This window comes from Myodes glareolus, chromosome 1, assembly GCF_982192425.1.
Source record: "Myodes glareolus chromosome 1, mMyoGla1.1, whole genome shotgun sequence".
In the NCBI taxonomy this organism is placed as follows: Eukaryota; Metazoa; Chordata; class Mammalia; order Rodentia; family Cricetidae; genus Myodes; species Myodes glareolus.
The window spans coordinates 111369584-111381980 of NC_142026.1; the positions used below are offsets into that span (position 1 = coordinate 111369584).

Sequence of the window (12397 nt, forward strand, 5' to 3'; positions counted from 1 at the left end):
TTTTGTCAGGGATTAATTAATTTTGTTTTCACAAAGAACATAGTCTTTGATCAGTATTAAGTGTTTGTGATGATTTGGATAGGAATGGTCCCCAAAGATCCATGTGTTTGAATGTTTGGCCCGTAAGGAGTGGCAGTATTAGAAGGTGTGGCCTTATTGGAGGAGGTGTGGCCTTGATGGAATAAGTGTGGCTTTGTTGGAGGAAGAGCATCATTGCAGGGGTGGGCTTTGAGGTCTCAGATGCTCAAGCCACACTCACTGTGACAGTCTCTTCCTGATACCTGCAGATCCAGATGCAGAACTCTTAGCTCCTTCTCCGGCACCATGTCTGCCTGCACAACACCATACTTCTAAACATGACGATAATGACCAAACTTCTGAACTATAAGCCAGCCCCAGTTAACTATTTTCCTTTATAAGAGTTGCCATGGTCATGTTATCGCTTCACGGCAATAGAAACTCTAAGACAATAGTGTTTCTTAAGTCTTTATTCTATTAATTTTTGCACTTATCTTTATTATTTCTTGCCATTCTTCTGCCTTGAGGTTTAGATTGTCCTTGTATTACTAGCCCTTGGAGTCCATTGATATTTATATGAGATTTTGTGACTTTTGTTTAGTCTTGTTTTGTTTTATTGTTTTTTGAGACAGGGTTTCTTTGTCCTTAGCTGTCCAGGAACTTGCTCTATAGCCCAAGCTGGCCTCAAACTCACAGAGATCACCTGCCTCTGCTACTGGAGTGTTGGGACTTATGGTGTGTCCACCAACACCTGATGTGACTGTTTTAATGTGAACATTTATAGATATAACCCCTGTTCTTGGTACTGCTCAACTGCACTTCAACAGATCTGGTAAGTTGGGCTTTTGTTTAATTTTACTTGAGTCTCAGAACTTTTAAACTTCCTCCCTGATATGTTCAGTAACTCACTAGTTACTCAAGAGTTTATTGTTCATGCTAGAAAGATGGCTCAGCAGATAAGAACACTGGCTGCTCTTGCAGAGGATTCAGGTTCTGTTCCCAGCATCCACACAGTGGCTTACAACCATCCTTAATTCTAGTTCCAAATGTCTGATGCCTTCTTCTGGCCTTCAAAGGCATCAGACATAGATGGAATACACAGATACACATGCAGGAAAAGCATTCAAGCACATTAAAACTTTTAAAAATCTTTTAAATGTCTATTGTTCTCTCTGTATTGGTATAGTTTCTTTAGTTTTACTAATAATTTTTAGCTCTGTAGTTTTCCTAGTAATTTTTATTGTCCTGTGATCTGGCAAGATACAAGAGATAGTTTTAACTCCTTCATATCTGTTGAGATTTTATTTGTCCCTTAAATATGTTCTTTCTTTTTTTTAGGGTAATCTCCATGGATTTTTATCTGTTGAATGAAATAGCCTATAGCAAATAGTCCATATATAATCTGTAATATTCTGTAACTATCTGTTAAATCCCCATGGTACACAGTGTACTTTTGCTCTAAGAATTCTTTGTTGATTTTTAGTTTTCACGTGTCTAGCACCATATATGCCTGTATGCCACCATGCTTCCCACTATAATGACAAGGAACTAAGTCTCTGAACTGCAAGCCAGCCCCAATTCAATGTTTTCCATTATAAGAGTTGCATGGTCATGGTGTCTCTTCAGAGACATAGAAATCCTAACTAAGACCACCACCATGCCTAACTATGAGAGTCTCTTGTAAGAAGCCCATAAAATAAAACCAAGATACTATTAAATATAAGGATATGAGACAGAAGGAAACAAGAAAAAATAGCTAGAACTTAGGCAAGAATATATACTGTCCAATAGTGGGAAAATACATAGACAAAATTAAATGGGCTCTAGTAAGTTACTGACAGACAATTCCAGAATTTAATCCATATGCCAGCCTCCGGCTCAGACATCAAACTCCAGGTTTATTCTCAGCTGATGATATCTATTCCCAGACACCAAAGGTGGGGCTCTCAGAAGCCTTAGTCTGCTTCATAGAGCTTATAGCCTTTGGCCCTTGAGTGTCTGTCCCTCCTGCTCTCCACGCCTGTCTGTCTGGGCCTTTTCTCAACTAAGGTCAACACACCAATTTTAATCTGTCAGAAATGCCCCCATCACATGCTCAGAAATGTTTAACCAGTCAACTGAGCATCTGTGTCTAATGGAGTTAGTACATGAAAAATGAATCTTCATCTGGTGAAATCATTGTTTGGATACAGCAGAGCAGTTCCTGAAAAGAAGCCCTGCTCTCACTAAAGGACACCTTCTGCATCACATAGTTACATATATCTGGACACACACAGATGCAGCTCCAGCTAACACATTTACACTATCCCAAGGATGTGCATGCCTTATGGTAGCCGGTTTTCATTTGCTAACAGCACAATATTGTATATTGGGTACTTTATAAAGAAAATACATTGACATTGGCTCATGGTTCTAGTTCCAAGATAAGGGCCACACATATGGTAATACTCTTCTTCCTAACAGAGTTCCAAAGTGGTGTAAGACATCGCATGGTAGGAAACAGTGCTTCTGTGTGCTACATACACCCCCACACACATCTATAAAGCCACAGTATTCAAACATTTATCACTACACATCCTGGCTATTTAGGCAATCCTCATCATTTCCCTAAAGCTCACTTCTGAAAACTGTGGCTGAATTAAGTCGTCCACTCTCTTAATACTTCACGATGGAAATTAAATTTGAGCATAAATTTTGAAGCAAACAAACCATATGCAGGCCATATCATACCAATTGCTTTTTATTTTCTTGTTTTATTTCTTCATTTGGTTTGCCCTTTCAACAGCTTCCATTGTATCTTCTAGTCAAAAACTACATAAACACTCTTTTATTTATGCTCCCTCTCTTTGCCCGGGTAATCCTGACAGTACTCAATGAAGAGGTTCATCGTATCTTCCCAGGTACCTGCCCTAAGTGTGGAGGGTCCTTCTCGAACACTCTTCCATATAGGGCCATCACCAGGACAGGCAAGGGGGCTCCACCTCGGCTCCTGAAACGTCCATCTCTTGTAACCTGATGAAAGACAGCAAAAGATTAACTCCAATGCAAAACTCAGCTTCCAGCAACATCTCCTTCTAGAAACATTTCTCCAAAAGCAATATTGGCTGGTATAAAGCACGCAAGATTTGATGGTAGAAGACCCAGCATTCTAACTTTGTTCTAATTATGGACATACCAGCCAATATTGCTGTACATTCCGTACTGCTCTCCCTTTCTCCATCCCTCCCTTTTTCCTTCCCTTTCTCCCTCCCTCCCCCCTTCCTTCCTTTCTTCTCTTTTTTTGTCTTTTTTATTTTTTTTTTGAAACAGGGTTTTATCTGTGTAGCCTTGGCTGTCCTAGAACTCACTCTGAAGATCAGCTTGACCTTGAACTCACAGAGATCCACCTGCCTCTGGCTCCTGAGTGCTGGGGTTAAAGGTATACACCACCATTGCCCAGCCCTTTATTTCAAAGATCTTGATTATGTTTGTCTACTTTATCGACTCAAAGAAATTTGTCCTCTCGAAGGCCTCCTACTTCATAATATCTTTCTGGGGCAAGCTGACTCCCACTTAGGACCATTTGAGGAAAAACGTAGTTTGTCCCAAAGGTGCCACTGAGAGAGAATTCTTCAAACTTGGTAAAAGCTGACCCCACGGGTTCCTCACAAGTTCTCAAGTTGGTGGTTTGACACTTCAGCAATGTGCATATCTGTGCAAAAGGGGGAAAGAAAAAAAGCAGTCAAAATTCAGCTTCAAAGAACAGTTTCCACTTAAACTGTCATGACTTGTTAAGTATTACGCCAAATTTAGTGGGACAAATTTATTACACTCTTTTGTTTGTTTGCTTGCTTTTTTATGTATTTGCCTTTCAAGACAGAGTTTCTCTGTGTAGTCATGGCTGTCATAGAACTCACTCTGTAGACCAGGCTGACTTGGAATTCAGAGATTTAGCTGCCTCTGCCTCTTGAGGGTTGGAAATAAAAGTGTGTACCACCACCACCCTACAATTATTACACTTTTATTAAAGGCAAATTTTATTGAATTTTAAAGGTCAGTTTTCTGAACAATTCTAATTTGGATTACTTTTTAATTGGTTAATTTTTTTTAACTTAGTCATGCTACACTGGGTCACAAAATTAACTTAGACTCCAGTAGAAGAAAGTTGACCAAACATTCCTCTAAAGTAACAAGAGGATACACAAACATTGCAGCCTTCTCAACCTGAACTTGCCTGAAAAGAACTCCTCAATCTGCTTTATGTTTTTCACCTTGTAACCAAGAAAAAGAATTGGTTCTGGTGACAATGGAACAAATTAAATGTTCTGTAGCTGCAAATAAATCTGATAAATGCAACATTATATGAAATAACTCAATTTAATTGAATTTTGAAGAAAAATCTATGATACCTGTGCTGATTGTTTGTATTTTATTGTATCTGTAAACTTGACACAGGGAGGGTCATCTGGAAAGAGGAATCTCCATTGCAGAAATGCCTCCATCGTATTGTAGGCGATCTGCACAGATGTTTTCTTGACTAATGGTTATTTAGATGGGCGAGCCCACTACGGGTGGTGCCGCCTCTGGGCAGGTGGTCTTGGGTAGTAGGAGAAATCAAGTTGAGCAAGTCACAGGGACCAAGCCAGTAAGCAACATTCCTCCACAGTCTCTGTTTTAGCTTTTGCCTTGAGTTCCTGTCCTGACTTCCCTCAGTGATGGACTGTGATTTCAACAGTAAGCCAAATAAGCCCTTTCCCCTTTAAGTTACTTTTATTCATGGTCTTAATCACAGTTTTGTTTCTTTTTTTTTTAAAAAAAAAAAAAAGCAATGACTTAGAATGAAACCCAGTAATAAGGTCACCTTAACATATTCAAGCGTTCTAACCTGTAAATAATATTGCCCTTCTACTGTGTGCGGTCCATCAAAGGCACCCAGGACATAGGCCTCATCCATTCGGTTCTCTGACGTCTTGTATGTCAGGTGACAACACAGGTCCTTCTGGCAAACTGTGTAATTTCCAGTACTTCCCAAAAGCTGCGTGAAGCTGAATTCATCAAAATAAATCATCCCTGGGAAGTCGGCCTGCTCTGATGAGAATGGCCGGATACTTCTGTGTAAGCATCCCAGTCAGCCTCTGCAGGGGAGCTGGGCTGGCGGGGCCGAGACTTCAATTCTGGTAACAACAGCAGGCCGCTCTCTGTCTCCATGTCATAGTGGTACAGACAGACGGCTTCCGGGCTATAGATCGCACTCCCTGGGGTCAACATAAAGAAACGCAAAAAATGCTTCCAAAATTTTTTTGGTGACAAAGGGGACATTCCCATGGGAACTTAAACATAATGTTATGAAAGGACAGTGACTTCTTAAATTTTTTATTTAATTTTATTTTGTGTGCTTCGATGTTTTGCCGTGGGTATCAGGTTCCCTGGAACTGGAGTTACAGACAGTGGTGAGCTGCCATGTGACTGTTGGGAATTGAACCCAGGTCCTCAGGAAGAGCAACTAGTGCTCTTAACCGCTGAGCCATCTCTTCAAACCCACAATGACTTTTTAAAAGATGTTATTGGAAATCCAGGTTGACTCTGCTTTCTCCCTAAGGTACTGAAATGATCATTTAAAGTTTTGTTTTTTAAAATCTTTTTTTTTAAAAAAACAAAACAAAACAAAAAACTTTTCTCTTTTAAAACAATTTAACAAGAAAATCAAAAATTCCCTGAAACGTGAAGAATAATTTCAACTCTCCAATGACATGATTAATCAATTTGAGTTTGAAATTTATTCTTTGCCATTGTGTAAAACCAGTCAAGAGGAAGGCAAGTGTTACCCTTAATGAGGATACTACCGAGTAAACTCTAAAACCGATTAAGCTTGTTCATTCTGTCATCAGAAGATTTATTTCAATACAACTAATATGTATTATCCGGAATATCCCTTAGGTCTAGCATTGACCTTTTTTTTTTCTTTTAGTAACTTTGGTTGTGAGCCTAGCCTTTAATGGTTGAGCCACCTCTCCAGCTACCACCCCTTTTTTGTTTTTACATGTCCTGGCCTCTTCATGACTTCAGTTTTCCCTCTTGAAGCATCAAGATAATATTTGCTTCCTTTTCTTACCATAATAAAGCTCCGTAAGCAGAAGGAAGCTTTCCTGCTGCTAACCAGGCCCGGCAGCGATTGTATGTAATCCAGCACGCAGGAGGCTGAAGCAGAAGAATCATAAATTCTAGGCCTGCCTGGACTATCTAGTAAGAGCCAATCTCAAAAACAAAGCAATTGATTTCCTGTCCTCAGAAAAATAAACATGTACATAAATAAATTCGATCAAACCTTGAGCAGAAACTCGTGGTATTATTAATTTTATGGAGTGGAGTTAGTCATTAAGGAAAAGTTTGGTTGGAGTTCTTCCCCAAGACTGTCATTGCCGCTTGGCAGATGATTGGTCAGTTAGCTGTCATGTGCATTCTGGTGTTGTGGGTGTTTGCTGCCAGCAGGTTGACTCCCATGGCTCTGGCCCATGCTGAATGGAATGGGACAGCTTAAGGGAGGGGCAAAGTGTTGTACCACGCTGTAGGGTAGACAACGCTATCAACTTGAAAGTCCTTCACAACCGCCACAGCTGAGTCGTAAGAGAAAATGTCAAAGCAAGTGAAGATGCCAAACCTCTCAAAGGGAGTGTCAAAAGTCATCAACTCTGAATCTTTGGGAAAATCAAACTGAATCTCTGGGGTAAAAAGATTGTGCTGTCAAAGACAAGCAGAGAAGGAAGAAGTTAGTGAAGAACCAATTTGCCAATAGATAAGGTCAATACCCATAAAAGTCTTTTTCTTCCATGTGTACTGATGTGCATATGGTTACATGAGCATTTACAAGCATCGCGCCAATTACACCAGCTACCTGAGAGTTTCCACACTGTGACATTAATCCAAACATTTTATGTTTAACCATCAGTGAACAAATTAAATAAATGACAGCCAAGATGTGATCATTTATATCTTTGAAACTGCGAAGTGGACACCTTTTTCACACTATTTTAATAGTATGTGTAAGTACGTGCATGTGAGTGTGGGTACCGATGGACCAGAAGAAGGTTTCAGATTCCTCTGGGGCTAGAGAGACAAGCAGGTGTGAGTTAATCAAGATAGGTGCTGGGAAATGAACGAAGGTGCTCTGTAAGAACAGTGTGTGCTCCTGACTGCTGAGCCATCATCTGTCCAGCCCTCAGTCAGGATGAACGCTTGAGTCTCCTCATTTTAAAACTGTTTCTATTGTGTCCTTTAAATATGAAAGGCACTCCCCGTGTGGGGTCTAGCCTGTGTTAATACAATGAATGTCACCGTGTTTACTGTGCCATTTATATCAATTAAATGAAGCGGACTTAAAATTAATTTCCACGTTGAGTTGCTAAGTCTTACTAATTACTAAGGTATTTGTAATCTTCTTTTTTTTTCACCCCGGTTGTCAATTCCAAATGGGTAAGTGTTACACTGATGGCAGCCATCAATGGGTTCCTGGAGATCCCTGAAGTTTCCCAGCTCTTTCTCCCCAGTGCTTGTCACAAAGCATTGTTCTTGTTAGGCACCTGAATGTGTCCTTCCTTAGTATGGCCTCTCCTGAATCCTGACTTACCTCCAGCTCAGGGGCAGGGCGCTTATTTAGTCTGTTGCGTGCATGAGTGCAGCTACATCAGGAACCCCACAGCCCAGTGTTCCAGAGGCTCTTTCGCTCCTCCACTCTCCGCCTTCATGGGATTGTGTCCTGCATAGAGCAATGAGTGGTTCCGAACAGGTGTGTGACCTGGCTGGCATGGAGGAGTGAGGAGGCCGTGCTGAGTGTCCAAGTAACAGAAATGCAGGTTTCTGTGGACTTTGCTTATAAAAATAAGAATTTTGTGTTGTGCTGTTGAGGCCGTGTGGCTTCTAAAAGGGCAGTTATCCTGAGCAAAAGCTGTTAGTAAGACCTAGAGGGGTGGATACTATCTGAGAAATGGACTAACTGCCCCTGGAATGAGACCAGCCTTTTCTGTGATACGTATCCTTTTCAGCTTTACAAATAAGGATATTTCCTTTTTCTAACAATCAGTTTCTATTGGGACTTGGTTTCATAAATCAGAAAGGTATATTGTAAATAGCAACTTAATATTAAATAATAACAAATTATGTACCCCCAAGCCCTCTGATACGACCTCAAAGAGGGAGACAAAGACAGAGAGACCCCTGGAAGTTTGGGAGCCAGAAAGTCTGCCCTATGTGGTAGGGTTCCAGGTCCATGAAAGACCCTATCTCAAATAGTAGTAGACAGTAACTACACACCACCTACACCCAACATTGTCCTCGGACCTCCAAAATTACACTCACATGTGCACACACAGAGAGATGACTTACACACATGTATGTACGCGTGCACACAAAAGAAATTGTCCTTATATTTCTTCTAGTAGTCAAAAGGGAATGTGGTGAGGTGACGCGGGCTTCAAATATTTGAATGTCTCTCTTGTGAGGGGTCTGTTTTGTGGATAAAGATGTACTGAACAAGAGAGAACAAGGCCAAAGTCATAAGCAGATTCACAGATGACCTTTCAGGAATAAAGGTATTTCTTTGTCATTATAATTTTCAGTATAATGCAGTATAGTGACAAATCTGTTAAGGTACCACGGCTTAATGCAAATGGCCATGTGGTGCGTATGTACAATTGTTTATGTATGTGGGTGTGGGTGCATATACGAGGATTGGGGGATCAGAAGACCACCCTGGGTGTCATTCCTCAGTCACTTTCCTCCTCCCTGCCCCTTCTCACACAGTGTCTCTCATTGGCCCAGGACTTGACGAAGTAAGAAAATCAGTCTGACTGGCCAGCAATCTGGCCAGGGATTTGAATGAGTCTGCTCCCCAACTTGCCACTGCCAAAATTTTAAGTGTGTGTTACTGTCCCCAGTTTTTTAAATGGGTTTTGGGGATCAAACTTGGGCTTTCACACTTTCAAGACAAGTACTCTATGGAGTGAGCCCTCTCTCCAGCCTGCAAACGATTTTCTTTAATTCCACTTAACCTAATAACTTTACTAACTATGCAGCCCTAACGCTCCCTTTCTTCTCAGAGTTAAGAAGCAAATCATGACACGTCCTGTCAATGGTGAAAGATTTAATATGCACAGCACACCAGATACAGCTCTTGGAATTCAAAGGCACAGTGAAGAGCTAACACCTCATGGGTTTCTAGAATTGTGAGGAGGTGGGTAGGACAGAGATTGTGTTCATGCCTGTGTATATGTACATGTGCTTTCCTATGTGGATGAGTGCACACATGTGGGCAGGTACGTGTGCATATATGTGGGTGCCCAGGTGGATGCCCAGAGTCGGTGTTGTATGTCTTCCCTGATCATTCTCACTTCATTTATCATTCCTGTCACTGCCTCCCAAGCACTGGACTGCAGGTGGACAGGCGGCCCTCGTACCTGCCGGGATTCACACAGGTCCCGGAAATCTGAACTCCAGTTCTCATACTTAATCGACAAGTGCTTTATCCGATGATCCATCTCTCCAATTGTTCCGTTTTGCGACTGTTGTTGTTTTGGTTTGCTTTATGTTGAGTTTTACTGTGTAACCCAGGCAGCCTCGGAGTTCACGAAGCAGATTCTCCCACGTCAGTTTCCTGAGTGCTGGGATTATACGCATGAGCTCCTAGACCCAGCTTGATTCCCCCTTCTGTTTCACAAAGTTGAATCTTTGTCGCTGGAAAAACTCAGTGTCAAAATTTCATGAACCTTTTGCCTTCCCAAGCTAACAGAATTCAAGTAAGTATAATGATCAGACTTTTGAGCCTCTTCTTCTAGGAGAGTCAGCTCTAATGGAATTGTCACATGAAGCATAGCTTAATATAAAGCTCTAGAATTACAGCAAGTAAGGATTGCTTTCTGTCCTAGGAAAAGCTTTTGACAAGATGACATTAAGTCACTATTCCATGCTTTCTGCACAAACAAGCTATATAACATTTAGAAAACACTTTCCCAAAGGTGGAAGTCTCAAGTTGAGACTTAAATAGTGGAGCTCAAGTATGGGAGCATTGGGCTTACTGTTTAGCTGATGTCATGTGACAAGAATTTATTTTTTTTAAAAAGCTCCTCCTTGAAGGCAATGGATATGAGTCTCAGCAGGTGCATGAAGATATAAAATTAGCAACAGAAAGCCCTTTCCAAATTTCTTCACTTAAATGAATTACCTATGAACAATGCTAAAAGGTACATAATTCCACCTAAAATAATCTATTTCATCTTTCTTTTAAAAGTTTATATGACCACACACACATATATACATATTTCTTTCAAGAAAGCTGTGCCTAAACCACAGTTATTGATAAGTGCTAAAAACCTCTCTAAGGGCAAGAGTTCAGAGTAGTTTACAATCTGTCCTGTCGAAAAGAGATCCTTGTGACAGGGGACAGTGAAGAGGGCGCTGCAGGGTAAGATGTCACACACGCTGTTTCATTTGACAGTCTTCTTTACTCCATAAGGGAAATAAAGATACGATGTACCCTGTACCACTCAGCTGGGAGGTAGTAAGATGGGGACTCAGAAAGGGAGCCTCCTGTCTGAAGTCCCATGGAACTTCCGTGAACCCTATTGACCATGAAATTGTGGTAACAACACAGCTTTAGAAACACAGGCAGGTGTTTCTGCATCAACTGACTGACTTGCAGTTGCAGTCACAGGATCCAAAGAAAACAGTCTTACGTGGCTGAAACTCAGTAGAACACACTTGTTGGAAACAGTGTGTTCACAGGCTATGTTTTAAAAGCAACTGCTGTGAGTTACAAATCAAGCTTTCTTATCTAAAGTCATTCTCCAGATGGGAGACACGTTGAGTAGTAAATACAATATAAACCCTTAAAGTCCCATGCCACTGACTGATCATCAGAAAGACGACAACCAAGCTTGGTGACTTTGCTGTTCTACCTCATCAAAACCTCTTTGTTGCAAGAGTAATTACTCTTTGACAAGATCTTACCTCTTAGGGTCTCTACAGGGAGCCCAGTTCACTTCAGGGTCTGGTATATCCTCCAGATAGGGGTAAATGGTCTCCCTGGTGAATATCCAACCATAGATTCCATCTTCCGCGGTCACAAAGATATGTGCGCCCTGTTAGAAGTAAGTATGGAAAGAAAAAGTTTCTCATAGTTCTAAATACCCACATTCTTGTCTAGTTGCAAATCTGTATACCATCCCAGACATGAACAAAACTGTGATACCTGCTTGGCTGTCAGCTTTATTGCTTTCTCCAAAATGTCTATGTTCTTGTTCATCAGGAACAAAGCCTTTTCCATCGAAACAGGTGTTTTTGTTTTGTTTGGCAATATAACAGCATGCTCATATACAGCAGCAATAAAAGTGTTCGGTGCATTCACAGCTTGGGCAAAGAGGGTAAAACTCAGTGCCCATTTAGGAAAATATAACCGAATCATAGTTAAAATATAGTGATCTTTGAAAGGCAAAAGATTTTTCTGCAGTCTATCAACGGAAAAATGTTCAGACTAAAGCTCCACCCACAGCCAGCTGCATTTGTCTCCCTGTGACTATATATTATGCAACACAGCATTGAGAAAGACTTGCACAAGACTGGCAGCCACAAGTACATGCAAGACTGGCAGCCACAAGTACATAACTGCATGGATATGGGTTTGCAGCAACTGTTGACATCACTCAGAGGCCAACTCATCTCTAAAAGGCATATGACTGAATCAACCAGATGAGTGCACCCAAAACACACTGGTCAAATTCTTATTTGGTGCATTTTTAAAGTAAATATTTAATTATGTATGTATTCTTTATCTTCATTTTATTTTACATTCCAGTCACAGTTCTTCCTCCCATTCCTCCTCCTTCCCTCCCCCAACCTATCTTCCATTCACTCCTCCCAAAAGGTAAGGGCTCCCATGGGGAGTCAACAAAGCTTGGCCCTTTAAGTTGAGGCAGGACCAAGCCCCTCTCCCCTGCATTAAGACTGATGGCATCCCACCAAAGAGAATGGGCTCCGAGAAGCCAGCTCATACACTAGGGATAGATCCTGGTTCTACTGCCAGGGGCCTCTCACATAGACCAAGCTGCACAACTGTCTTCAACATGCAGAGGGCCTATCTTGGTCCCATGGAGGCTTCAAAGCTGTTGGTGTGAAGTTCATGAGTTCCCACGAGCTTGGTTCAGCTCTCTCTGTAGTTTTACCCTTCATGATCTTGACCTCCCTTGCTCATATATTCCCTCCCACCTCTCTTCGCCTGGGTTCCTGGAGCTTGGCCTGGTGCTTGGTTGTGGAACTCTGCGTCTGGTTCCATCAGTTACGGGATGAAGGTTCTATGATGGCAGTTGGGGTATTCACCAATCTGATTACAGGGAACAGTTAGTTTGGGCACCCT

The 12397-nt window shown here is 41.4% G+C and overlaps 1 protein-coding gene across 1 annotated transcript; it reads right to left on the reverse strand.

Annotated features, from left to right (window-relative positions):
* Positions 1-2801: 2801 nt before the first annotated feature.
* On the reverse strand, positions 2802-11449 carry LOC125394595 (vascular non-inflammatory molecule 3-like). The gene is given in 8 exon segments (XM_087899436.1): positions 2802-3030; positions 3536-3709; positions 4883-5112; positions 5115-5255; positions 6447-6735; positions 7622-7673; positions 10996-11126; positions 11237-11449. Coding segments are annotated over 8 exon segments (1359 nt in total). The 3' UTR covers positions 2802-2901.
* Positions 11450-12397: the final 948 nt, after the last annotated feature.